Genomic DNA, 14,257 nt, shown 5'->3' with positions numbered 1-14,257 from the left:
ACACACTGAACTCTGTCTGCGAAGTAGTTTGTGAACCAGGCGAGGCAGTCATTTGAGAAACCAAGGCTATTGAGTCTGCAGATACGAATATGGTGATGGACAGAGTCAAAAGCCTTGGCCAGGTCGATGAAGACGGCTGCACAGTACTGTCTTTTATCGATGGCAGTTATGATATCGTTTAGTACCTTGAGCGTGGCCGAGGTCCACCCGGGACCAGCTCCGAAACCGGATTGCACAGTGGAGAAGGGACAGTGGGTCATGAAATGGTCAGTGATCTGTTTATTAACTTGGCTTTTGAAGACCTTAGAAACCCAAGGCAGGATGGATATAGGTCTGTAACAGTTTGGGTCTAGAGTGTCACCCCCTTTGATTTGTCCTTCTCCAATAAACCTATTTTTCTCCCCCTGATTTGCTTTGGAGTTTGTGTTATTGAAGAATAACATAAATTGCTAGCAACCAGTTGCTCGGAGCTTAAATGTTGACCTATACACATTATAGATGGGAATCCACTATACTGAATAAGCTGGACAACTATTTTCTGATTTGTAACCCCAAGTAACTTAACAATGTTTTAGTTGTGAACTGCAAAGCAAGCAGATTAACAAAAGAGGATACTGCTCGCTCGTCTGCTGGCTGTTGAGTTTCCTCATGTTAGAGATGATCTTCTCCAGACCATTGACCCACTGCCTAGCCTCCTCTGCCGAGGTCGCCACCAGGTCCAGGTTCCTCCTGCGGCCCTTAAAGACGATGGAGAAACACCGGTCCTCAACCTGGGCATCTGTGTGCTTCTGAAGACCCTCCGACTGACGGCCCTTACGCACAGAGTCTATCTCATCAATGGAGACTGGAGGGGAGACAAGAGGGGGATTGAGGTTAGAATTGTTTATGAAATCCTGGTCCTGAAGTCTGACCGCATGCTTGGTTTCATGGCTGCTGAGATTTGATAGTTTCTTGATCGTTTCTTGGTTAAAACCAAAAAGCCTCAAGGTCCAGGCTGGAAACTGTGTGATGACATGGCTGTCACCATGGAGACATCACCAGGGCTTGTCCCAATCATGTCTTAATCACATCTACCCCAGACAGAAACATACAGGAGAGGGTGGGTTTGATAGGACAGGACAGGGTGATAGAGGAGGGTAGGCAGGAAACCTATCTGTCTCAGTGTCTCTGTCTCCTTTCACCCACTCACAGCACCCAACAGCCATCTGACTGTCTACACACTTCGTTCCCAGTTTTTGTTCCTATACACCCCAACCTGTGTAACTGACTGGCGGTCCCTGGTGTCTACTGGTCAGTCAGACTTAGTCCCTGGTGTCTACTGGTCAGTCAAACTTAGTCCCTGGTGTCTACTGGTCAGTCAGACTTAGTCCCTGGTGTCTACTGGTCAGTCAGACTTAGTCCCTGGTGTCTACTGGTCAGTCAAACTTAGTCCCTGGTGTCTACTGGTCAGTCAGACTTAGTCCCTGGTGTCTACTGGTCAGTCAGACTTAGTCCCTGGTGTCTACTGGTCAGTCAGACTTAGTCCCTGGTGTCTTCTGGTCAGTCAGACTTAGTCCCTGGTGTCTACTGGTCAGTCAGACTTAGTCCCTGGTGTCTACTGGTCAGTCAGACTTAGTCCCTGGTGTCTACTGGTCAGTCAGACTTAGACCCTGGTGTCTACTGGTCAGTCAGACTTAGTCCCTGGTGTCTACTGGTCAGTCAAACTTAGTCCCTGGTGTCTACTGGTCAGTCAAACTTAGTCCCTGGTGTCTACTGGTCAGTCAGACTTAGTCCCTGGTGTCTACTGGTCAGTCAAACTTAGTCCCTGGTGTCTACTGGTCAGTCAGTTACACAGTCAGTCAGTATCTAAATAATATGTGTGAAATGCTTGATAGTCTATGTGATGTAAACAGAGAGGTCTACTTTCTTGGGGATCTGAATATTGACTGGTTTTCATCAAGCTGTCCTCTCAACAGGAAGCTTCTCACTGTAACCAGTGCCTGTAATCTGGTTCAGGTTATTAATCAACATACCAGGGTGTTTTTCAAACACTCCAGGATAAGATAATCCACATGTATTGGTCACATTTATACTAATACTGTAGAACTTTGTTCTGAAGCTGTATCCGTACCCATTGGATGCACTGATCACAATATAGTGGCTTTATCCAGGAAAGCCAAAGTTCCAACAGCTGTGCCTAAAATAGTGTATAAGAGATCATACAAAAGATTTAGCTGTGACTCTTATGTGGACGATGTAAAAGAAAATTGTTGGTGTGATGTGATTAATGAGGAGCATCCAGATGCTGCACTTCATGAATTTATGACATTGATTCTGTTACGACTTTCTAGGTGTGAAGGAGAGTCGGACCAAAATGCGGCGTGTAGATTGCGATCCATGTTTAATAAACAAACGTAAAACACGAATCAATTACAAACACTACAAAACAAAGAACGTAACGAAAACCGAAACAGCCTTTACTGGTGTAAATAAACACAGAACAAGGACATCAGGACACTAAGGACAATCACCCACGAAACACTCAAAGAATATGGCTGCCTAAATATGGTTCCCAATCAGAGACAACGATAAACACCTGCCTCTGATTGAGAACCACTTCAGACAGCCATAGACTTAACTAGAACACCCCACTAAGCTACAATCCCAATACAAACACACCACATACAAAAACCCATGCCACACCCTGGCCTGACCAAATAAATGAAGACAAACACAAAATACTTCGACCAGGGCGTGACAGAACCCCCTCCCCAAGGTGCGGACTCCCGGACACACACCAAAAACTATAGGGGAGGGTCCGGGTGGGCGTCTGTCCATGGTGGCGGCTCCGGCACGGGACGTGGACGCCACTCTATCAAAGTCTTAGTCTTAGGACTGAGGGACAGCTCGGGACTGAGGGACAGCTCGGGACTGAGGGACTGAGGGACAGCTCGGGACTGAGGCAGCTCGGGACTGAGGGGTAGCTCGGGACTGAGGGGTAGCTCGGGACTGAGAGGAAGCTCAGCGCTGAGAGGGAGCTCAGCACTGAGAAGAAGCTCAGCACTGAGAGGAAGCTCAGACAGGTAGTTGGATCTGGCAGATCCTGGCTGACTGGCGGATCTGAAAGAGTCTGACTGACTGGCGGATCTGGAAGAGTCTGGCTGACTGGCGGATCTGGAAGAGTCTGGCTGACTGGCAGATCTGGAAGAGTCTGGCTGACTGGCGGATCTGGAAGAGTCTGGCTGACTGGCAGATCTGGAAGAGTCTGGCTGACTGGCGGATCTGGAAGTGTCTGGCAGACTGACGTATCTGGAAGAGTCTGGCTGACTGGCAGATCTGGAAAAGTCTGGCTGACTGGTGGATCTGGAAGAGTCTGGCTGACTGGCAGATCTGGAAGAGTCTGGCTGACTGGCGGATCCTGGCAGACTGACGGATCTGGCTGCTCAATGCTGACTGGTGGCTCTGGCTGCTCCATGCTGACTGGCGGCTCTGGCTGCTCCATGCTGACTGGCGGCTCTGGCTGCTCCATACTGACTGGCAGCTCTGGCGGCTTCTTGCAGACTGGCAGCTCTGACGGCTTCTTGCAGACTGACAGCTCTGGCAGCTCCATGCAGACTGGCAGCTCCTTGCAGACTGGCAGCTCCTTTCAGACTGGCAGCTCCTTGCAGACTGGCAGCTCCTTGCAGACTGGCAGCTCCTTGCAGACTGGCAGCTCCATGCAGACCGACAGCTCTGACTGCTCCATGCAGACTGGCAGCTCTGGCTGCTCCATGCAGGCTGGCAGCTCTGGCTGCGCTGAACAGGCAGGAGACTCAGGCAGCGCTGTAGAGGCGGAAGGCTCTGGCAGCACTGGACAGGCGGGAGACTCCGGCAGCGCTGTAGAGGAGAAAGGTTCTGGCAGCGTTGGACAGGCGGGAGACTCCGGTAGCGTAGGAGAGGAGGAAGGCTCTGACAGCGCTTAACAGGCGGGAGACTCCGGCAGCGCAGGAGAGGAGGAAGGCTCTGGCAGCGCTGGACAGGCGGGAGACTCCGGCAGCGCTGTAGAGGAGGAAGGCTCTGGCAACGCTGAACAGGCAGGAGACTCTGGCAGCGCAGGAGAGGAGAAAGGCTCTGGCAGCGCTGAACAGGCTGGAGACTCTGGCAGCGCAGGAGAGGAGGAAGGCTCTGACAGCGCTAAACAGGCGGGAGACTCCGACAGCGCAGGAGAGGAGGAAGGCTCTGGCAGCGCTGGAGGGGCGAGGCACACTGTAGGCCTGATGCGTGGTGCTGGCACTGGTGGTATTGGGCCGAGGACACGTACAGGAAGCCTGGTACGGGGAGCTGCCACCGGAGGACTGGTGGGTGGAGGTGGCACAGGATGGGCTAGACCGTGAAGGCGTACTGGAGATCTTGAGAGCAGGGCTGGCACAGGACGTGCAAGGCTAGGGAGGTGCACAGGAGACCAGGGTGTGACAGCTTCTTCTAATTATTGATAAACATGGACATGGAAACTGACCGTTAGAACTGTTAAGGTTCCATGGATTGATGAGGAATGTAAAAACTGTATGGTTGAAAGAGATGGGGCAACAGGAGTGGCTGATACATCTGGCTGCACATCTGACTGGCTGACTGACGGTAAATGGAGACATTATGTGCCTGAACTCAACACAAAGAAGAAGTAACTGTATTGTGATATAATGATATAAAGAATGATGGAAACAACGTTGGAGTACTGTAAGTGAAATGATGGGCACAAAGACATTCAACTCCATCTTTCATCCAAATCAGACGGCTTATTCATCACAAAACCATTTGATGTTGACAATTATTTTAATGATTACTTCATTGGCAAAGTGGTCAAACTTAGGCAGGAAATGCCAACAACAAAGAGTGAGCCATCATATTCATGCATAAAATAACTAATAATGAAAGAAAAGCATTGTTGTTTGAATTTTGTAAAGTTCGTGTGGGAGAGGTGGAAAAAATATTATCATCGATCAATAATGACAAACCTCCATTGACAACTTAGATGGAAGGCTACTGAGGATTGTAGCTGAGCCACTCCTATCTGTCATATCTTTAATCTGAGTCTAGAGGGAAGTCTTTGTCCTCAGGCCTGGAGGGAAGCCAAAGTCATTCCTCTACCAATGAGTGGTAAATCAGCCTTTACTGGTTCTAACAGCCGACCAATCAGCTTGCTGCCAGGTCTTAGCAAACTGTTGGAAAAAATGTGTTTTACCAAATACAATGCTATTTCTCTGTAAACAAATTAACAACAGATGTTCAGCGTGCTTATAGAGAAGGGCACTCAACATGTACTGCACTGACACAAATTACTGATGATTGGTTGAATTAAAATAATAATAACAAGATTGTGGGAGCTGTACTGTTAGATTTCAGTGCAGCCTTTGATATTAATGACCATAAACTGTTGTTGAAAAAACATATGTGTTATGGCTAGGGCTGTTGCAGGTGGGTCTGGACAGGGTGATGTAGTTGATGGGGGTGTAAACAGGTGGGTCTGGACAGGGTGATGTAGTTGATGGGGGTGTAAACAGGTGGGTCTGGACAGGGTGATGTAGTTGATGAGGGTGTAAACTGGTGGGTCTGGACAGGGTGATGTAGTTGATGGGGGTGTAAACAGGTGGGTCTGGACAGGGTGATGTAGTTGATGGGGGTGTGAGCAGGTGGGTCTGGACAGGGTGATGTAGTTGATGATGGTGTAAACAGGTGGGTCTGGACAGGGTGATGTAGTTGATGAGGGTGTAAACAGGTGGGTCTGGACAGAGTGATGTAGTTTATGGGGGTGTGAGATGGGTCTGGACAGGGTGATGTAGTTGATGGAGATGGTGGTGTGAGCAGGTGGGACAGAGTGATGTAGTTGATGGGGGTGTGAGCAGGGTGGTCTGGACAGGGTGATGTAGTTGATGGGGGTGTAACAGGTGGGTCTGGACAGGGTGATGTAGTTGATGGGGGTGTGAGCAGGGGGTCTGGACAGAGTGATGTATTTGATGGAGATGGGGGTGTGAGCAGGTGGGTCTGGACAGAGTGATGTAGTTAATGGAGATGGGGGTGTGAGGTGGGTCTGGACAGGGTGATGTAGTTGATGGGGGTGTGAGCAGGTGGGTCTGGACAGGGTGATGTAGTTGATGAGGGTGTAAACAGGTGGGTCTGGACAGGGTGATGTAGTTGATGGGGGTGTAAACAGGTGGGTCTGGACAGGGTGATGTAGTTGATGGAGGTGGGCGTGTAAACAGGTGGGTCTGGACAGTGTGATGTAGTTGATGGGGGTGTAAACAGGTGGGTCTGGACAGGGTGATGTAGTTGATGGAGATGGGGGTGTGAGCAGGTGGGACAGAGTGATGTAGTTGATGGGGGTGTGAGCAGGGTGGCCTGGACAGGGTGATGTAGTTGATGGGGGTGTAACAGGTGAGTCTGGACAGGGTGATGTAGTTGATGGGGGTGGGGGTGTGAGGTGGGTCTGGGCTGGGTGATGTTGTTGATGGAGATGGGGGTGTGAGGTGGGTCTGGGCTGGGCTGGGTGATGTAGTTGATGGGGGTGTAAACAGGTGGGTCTGGACAGGGTGATGTAGTTGATGAGGGTGTAAACAGGTGGGTCTGGACAGGGTGATGTAGTTGATGGGGGTGTAAACAGGTGGGTCTGGACAGGGTGATGTAGTTGATGGGGGTGTAAACAGGTGGGTCTGGACAGGGTGATGTAGTTGATGGGGGTGGGCGTGTAAACAGGTGGGTCTGGACAGAGTGATGTAGTTGATGGGGTGTAAACAGGTGGGTCTGGACAGGGTGATGTAGTTGATGGGGGTGTAAACAGGTGGGTCTGGACAGGGTGATGTAGTTGATGGAGGTGGGGGTGTGAGGTGGGTCTGGGCTGGGTGATGTAGTTGATGGAGATGGGGGTGTATGGTGGTTCTGGGCAGGGTGATGTATTTGATGGAGATGGGGGTGTGAGGTGGGTCTGGGCAGGGTGATGTATTTGATGGAGATGGGGTGTAAACAGGTGGGTCTGGGCTGGGTGATGTAGTTGATGGAGATGGGGGTGTGAGGTGGGTCTGGGCAGGGTGATGTATTTGATGGAGATGGGGGTGTGAGGTGGGTCTGGGCAGGGTGATGTAGTTGATGGAGATGGGGGTGTGAGCAGGTGGGTCTGGGCAGGGTGATGTTGTTGTCATTTGTTGTCATGTTTTGTATTGTTTAAAAATATCAAATCAATTTGTTCAAAAAAATAAAATAAGGAAAAATTAAAAGGTTGCAACACGCATCTGATTATTCATTATGAATAGGATTTATTTAATTTATTTCGTTTACATTCTTCATTGTAACCACAATGTCACAAATAATTGAACACACACAACATGAGCAGATTAATTTGGTCAAAACATGTCTTTATTTAAGACTATCAGAAAGAATAATGGGTTATTATAATACTGTATATGGTGTCCAGGTCAGGATAACCAAAACATTTCTTTATTCAAGACTATCAGAAAGAATGTTGGTAGTTATTCATTTAGATCCAAAGCCTTGATTTAGTGAGTCACTCAGCTTTATAAAGGCCATAGTCACTCAGCTTCATGTTGACATGGACTCTTTCATTCAGTTTCTTCTTCACATCAACAAAGAAGGACTCTTTGTATCATATAGTGCATTCGAAAGGTATTCAGAAAGTATTCAATGGATTCAATGGATTTCTATTCCTCATCACTCTACGTACAATACCCCATAATGACAAAGCAAAATAAATACTTATATCACATTTACATAATTAATCAGACCCTTTACTCAGTACTTTGTTGAAACAGCGATTACAGTCTCGATTCTTCTTGGGTATGACGCTACACGCATGGCACACCTGTATTTGGAGAGTTGGGGAGTGTCGCCACAGCTATTTTCAGGTCTCTCCAGAGATGTTGGATTGGGTTCAAGTCCGGGCTCTGGCTGTGCCGCTCAAAGACATTCAGAGTCTTGTCCCGAAGCCACATCTGCATTGTCTTGCCTGTGTGCTTAGGGTCGTTGTCCTGTTGGAGGTGAACCTTCGCCTCAGTCTGAGGTCATGAGCGCACTGGAGCATCAAGGACCTCTATGTACTTTGCTCTGTTCATCTTTTAATCCTGACTAGTCTCCCAGTACCTGCGGCTGAAAAACATCCCCATAGAAAACTGTCCGAGTGACCAACGGGTTCTTGGTAACCTCCCAGACCAAAGCCCTTCTCCCCCGATTGCTCAGTTCGGCCGGGCAGCCAGCTCTAGGAAGAGTCTTGGTGGTTCCAACCTTCATCCATTTAAGAATGATAGAGTCCACTGTGTTCTTGGGGGACCTTTAATTCTGCAGACATTTTTTGGTACCTTTCCCCAGATCTGTGCCTCGACACGATCCTGTCTCGGAGCTCTACGAAAATGTCCTTCAAGCTCATGGCTTGGTTTTTGCTGTGGTATCTTTTATATAGAAATTATAACCAAATCTTGTCCAATCAATTGAATTTATCACAAGTGGACCACAATCAAGTTGTAGAAACATATCAAGTATGATCACTGGAAACAGGATGCACCTGAGCTCAATTTTGAGTCCCAAATCAAAGGGTCTAAATACCCGCACACACAAACACACACTCACAGAAAACAGAATATTGTAGGCCGGAGATTATACGGTACTTTGTATTTGGACCAGCAGTTGTTGCTTATTTCCATTTTGAGAAACAGAACAGTGTCCAAGTCGTCACGCACACATTCCTTAAATACCAGATGAAGTCCAGGGAGAGAATGAGGACATTGTGTGGTCCTGACCACATTCACTCTCTTGTTATTTCTCAAGTCTTTCTGTGGAACCACAACATCCAATACTCTGTGGTGCAGATAAATGGAGGACGGGACTGGAAGCCAAACCAATATGTTTACTATGTCAACTTCCCCTTAGAGTTTTTCTTTAGCCTTTTAGCTAGGCTCAGTCTGCTGAACAATAGATGGATAGAAGTAGACCTCTGTGCGATGAATTCTTCTAAACTATGATAATTACAATGATATGACGATTACAAGCAGCAACATGCTGCCAATAGGAATTAGAGTTATTTTTTTTAGAGTTAAAATTTCCAAGCAGGATTATAACAGTCTGATTAAGTAAAAACATGAAAGACAGATGTGCGAGCATCAAATTAAAACGTCCTTTACCACCAACGACGGTCTTTCAAGACTCATCCTCACGAAGCATTGTGTTTGCAGAGCCTCGTTCAAGAACAAGGTAAGATGAATCATATTATAGCAGAAAGCTCCTTGAAGAGAGATGTCATAATAGAGGAGTAAGGACCATAAACCAGTATAAAGACCATAAACCAGTATAAAGACCATAAACCAGTGTAAGGACCATAAACCAGTATAAAGACCATAAACCAGTATAAAGACCATAAACAGGATAAAGACCATAAACCAGTATAAAGACAATAAACCAGTATAAAGACCATAAACCAGTATAAAGACAATAAACCAGTGTAACAACCATAAACCAGTGTAACAACCATAAACCAGTGTAAGGACCATAAACCAGTATAAAGACCATAAACCAGTATAAAGACCATAAACCAGTATAAAGACCATAAACCAGTGTAAGGACCATAAACCAGTATAAGGACCATAAACCAGTATAAAGACAATAAACCAGTGTAACAACCATAAACCAGTGTAAAGACAATAAACCAGTGTAACAACCATAAACCAGTGTAAGGACCATAAACCAGGATAAAGACCATAAACCAGTATAAAGACCATAAACCAGTGTAAGGACCATAAACCAGGATAAAGACCATAAACCAGTATAAAGACCATAAACCAGTGTAACAACCATAAACCAGTATAAAGACCATAAACCAGTGTAAGGACCATAAACCAGTGTAAGGACCATAAACCAGTGTAAGGACCATAAACCAGTATAAAGACCATAAAGCAGTATAAAAACCAAAAACTAGTATAAAGCCCATAAGCCAGTGTAAGGACAATAAACCAAGATTGACTTTGAAATTGGATGTCTATCCATGTCCTGAGGACTTTGGGAAATGCCTTCAAATCCGTCCACTAGGGGCAACAGCGAGTGCTATTACTATCAACAAGGCTTGGGTTTTGCAAGGGTAATGTGGACGGGAATGGTGGAAAGGTGTAATCCCATGACTCTGGATCAGAAGGTTGTGTGTTTGGTTCCGGAGGTGGCCACTGGTTTGGTTTTAACCCTATCACAATCCTTAACCTTCACCTTAACCATTCATAACCCGATCCCAATCCTTAACCTTCACCTTAACCATTCATAACCTGATCCCAATCCTTAACCTTCACCTTTACCATTCATAACCTGATCCCAATCCTTAACCTTCACCTTAACCATTCATAACCCGATCCCAATCCTTAACCTTCACCTTAACCATTCATAACCTGATCCCAATCCTTAACCTTCACCTTAACCATTCATAACCCAATCCCTCACCTTAACCTTCACCTTAACCATTCATAACCTGATCCCAATCCTTAACCTTCACCTTAACCATTCATAACCTGATCCCAATCCTTAACCTTCACCTTAACCATTCATAACCCAATCCCTCACCTTAACCTTCACCTTAACCATTCATAACCTGATCCCAATCCTTAACCTTCACCTTTACCATTCATAACCCAATCCCTCACCTTAACCTTCACCTTAACCATTCATAACCCGATCCCAATCCTTAACCTTCACCTTTACCATTCATAACCCGATCCCAATCCTTAACCTTCACCTTAACCATTCATAACCTGATCCCAATCCTTAACCTTCACCTTTACCATTCATAACCCAATCCCAATCCTTAACCTTCACCTTAACCATTCATAACCCGATCCCAATCCTTAACCTTCACCTTTACCATTCATAACCCAATCCCAATCCTTAACCTTCACCTTTACCATTCATAACCCGATCCCAATCCTTAACCTTCACCTTAACCATTCATAACCCAATCCCAATCCTTAACCTTCACCTTTACCATTCATAACCTGATCCCAATCCTTAACCTTCACCTTAACCATTCATAACCCGATCCCAATCCTTAACCTTCACCTTTACCATTCATAACCCGATCCCAATCCTTAACCTTCACCTTAACCATTCATAACCCGATCCCAATCCTTAACCTTCACCTTTACCATTCATAACCTGATCCCAATCCTTAACCTTCACCTTAACCATTCATAACCTGATCCCAATCCTTAACCTTCACCTTAACCATTCATAACCCGATCCCAACCCTTAACCTTCACTTTAACCATTCATAACCCAATCCCTCACCTTAACCTTCACCTTAACCATTCATAACCCGATCCCAATCCTTAACCTTCACCTTAACCATTCATAACCTGATCCCAATCCTTAACCTTCACCTTAACCATTCATAACCTGATCCCAATCCTTAACCTTCACCTTAACCATTCATAACCTGATCCCAATCCTTAACCTTCACCTTTACCATTCATAACCTGATCCCAATCCTTAACCTTCACCTTAACCATTCATAACCCGATCCCAATCCTTAACCTTCACCTTAACCATTCATAACCTGATCCCAATCCTTAACCTTCACCTTAACCATTCATAACCCAATCCCTCACCTTAACCTTCACCTTAACCATTCATAACCTGATCCCAATCCTTAACCTTCACCTTAACCATTCATAACCTGATCCCAATCCTTAACCTTCACCTTAACCATTCATAACCCAATCCCTCACCTTAACCTTCACCTTAACCATTCATAACCTGATCCCAATCCTTAACCTTCACCTTTACCATTCATAACCCAATCCCTCACCTTAACCTTCACCTTAACCATTCATAACCCGATCCCAATCCTTAACCTTCACCTTTACCATTCATAACCCGATCCCAATCCTTAACCTTCACCTTAACCATTCATAACCTGATCCCAATCCTTAACCTTCACCTTTACCATTCATAACCCAATCCCAATCCTTAACCTTCACCTTAACCATTCATAACCCGATCCCAATCCTTAACCTTCACCTTTACCATTCATAACCCAATCCCAATCCTTAACCTTCACCTTTACCATTCATAACCCGATCCCAATCCTTAACCTTCACCTTAACCATTCATAACCCAATCCCAATCCTTAACCTTCACCTTTACCATTCATAACCTGATCCCAATCCTTAACCTTCACCTTAACCATTCATAACCCGATCCCAATCCTTAACCTTCACCTTTACCATTCATAACCCGATCCCAATCCTTAACCTTCACCTTAACCATTCATAACCCGATCCCAATCCTTAACCTTCACCTTTACCATTCATAACCTGATCCCAATCCTTAACCTTCACCTTAACCATTCATAACCTGATCCCAATCCTTAACCTTCACCTTAACCATTCATAACCCGATCCCAACCCTTAACCTTCACTTTAACCATTCATAACCCAATCCCTCACCTTAACCTTCACCTTAACCATTCATAACCCGATCCCAATCCTTAACCTTCACCTTAACCATTCATAACCTGATCCCAATCCTTAACCTTCACCTTAGCCATTAATAACCTGATCCCAATCCTTAACCTTCACCTTAGCCATTAATAACCTGATCCCAATCCTTAACCTTCACCTTTACCATTCATAACCTGATCCCAATCCTTAACCTTCACCTTAACCATTCATAACCCGATCCCAATCCTTAACCTTCACCTTTACCATTCATAACCCGATCCCAATCCTTAACCTTCACCTTAACCATTCATAACCCGATCCCAATCCTTAACCTTCACCTTTACCATTCATAACCTGATCCCAATCCTTAACCTTCACCTTAACCATTCATAACCTGATCCCAATCCTTAACCTTCACCTTAACCATTCATAACCCGATCCCAACCCTTAACCTTCACTTTAACCATTCATAACCCAATCCCTCACCTTAACCTTCACCTTAACCATTCATAACCCGATCCCAATCCTTAACCTTCACCTTAACCATTCATAACCTGATCCCAATCCTTAACCTTCACCTTAGCCATTAATAACCTGATCCCAATCCTTAACCTTCACCTTAGCCATTAATAACCTGATCCCAATCCTTAACCTTCACCTTAACCATTCATAACCTGATCCCAATCCTTAACCTTCACCTTAGCCATTAATAACCTGATCCCAATCCTTAACCTTCACCTTTACCATTCATAACCTGATCCCAATCCTTAACCTTCACCTTAACCATTCATAACCCGATCCCAATCCTTAACCTTCACCTTTACCATTCATAACCCGATCCCAATCCTTAACCTTCACCTTAACCATTCATAACCCGATCCCAATCCTTAACCTTCACCTTTACCATTCATAACCTGATCCCAATCCTTAACCTTCACCTTAACCATTCATAACCTGATCCCAATCCTTAACCTTCACCTTAACCATTCATAACCCGATCCCAACCCTTAACCTTCACTTTAACCATTCATAACCCAATCCCTCACCTTAACCTTCACCTTAACCATTCATAACCCGATCCCAATCCTTAACCTTCACCTTAACCATTCATAACCTGATCCCAATCCTTAACCTTCACCTTAGCCATTAATAACCTGATCCCAATCCTTAACCTTCACCTTAGCCATTAATAACCTGATCCCAATCCTTAACCTTCACCTTAACCATTCATAACCTGATCCCAATCCTTAACCTTCACCTTAGCCATTCATAACCCAATCCCAATCCTTAACCTTCACCTTAACCATTCATAACCCGATCCCAATCCTTAACCTTCACCTTAACCATTCATAACCTGATCCCAATCCTTAACCTTCACCTTAACCATTCATAACCTGATCCCAATCCTTAACCTTCACCTTAACCATTCATAACCCAATCCCTCACCTTAACCTTCACCTTAACCATTCATAACCCAATCCCTCACCTTAACCTTCACCTTAACCATTCATAACCCAATCCCTCACCTTAACCTTCACCTTAACCATTCATAACCCAATCCCAATCCTTAACCTTCACCTTAGCCATTAATAACCCGATCCCAATCCTTAACCTTCACCTTAACCATTCATAACCCAATCCCTCACCTTAACCTTCACCTTAACCATTCATAACCCAATCCCTCACCTTAACCTTCACCTTAACCATTCATAACCCGATCCCAATCCTTAACCTTCACCTTAGCCATTAATAACCCGATCCCAATCCTTAACCTTCACCTTAACCATTCATAACCCAATCCCAATCCTTAACCTTCACCTTAACCA

General features: G+C 45.4%; 1 protein-coding gene across 1 annotated transcript in view; it reads right to left on the bottom strand.

Annotated features, from left to right (window-relative positions):
* plcd1a (phospholipase C, delta 1a) overlaps nucleotides 1-14,257 on the bottom strand; it is an 85,435-nt gene that overhangs the window by 52,316 nt on the left and 18,862 nt on the right. The window contains exon 3 of the mRNA XM_064941128.1: nucleotides 616-844. Coding sequence (XP_064797200.1) covers nucleotides 616-844 — 229 coding nt within the window. The remainder of the gene's footprint in view (nucleotides 1-615; nucleotides 845-14,257) is intronic.

The sequence above is a fragment of the Oncorhynchus masou genome, chromosome 28 (genome assembly GCF_036934945.1).
Source record: "Oncorhynchus masou masou isolate Uvic2021 chromosome 28, UVic_Omas_1.1, whole genome shotgun sequence".
NCBI classification, from domain to species: Eukaryota; Metazoa; Chordata; class Actinopteri; order Salmoniformes; family Salmonidae; genus Oncorhynchus; species Oncorhynchus masou.
Note: the sequence above shows the minus strand (reverse complement) of the source record. Positions and strands in the feature narration are given on the sequence as shown.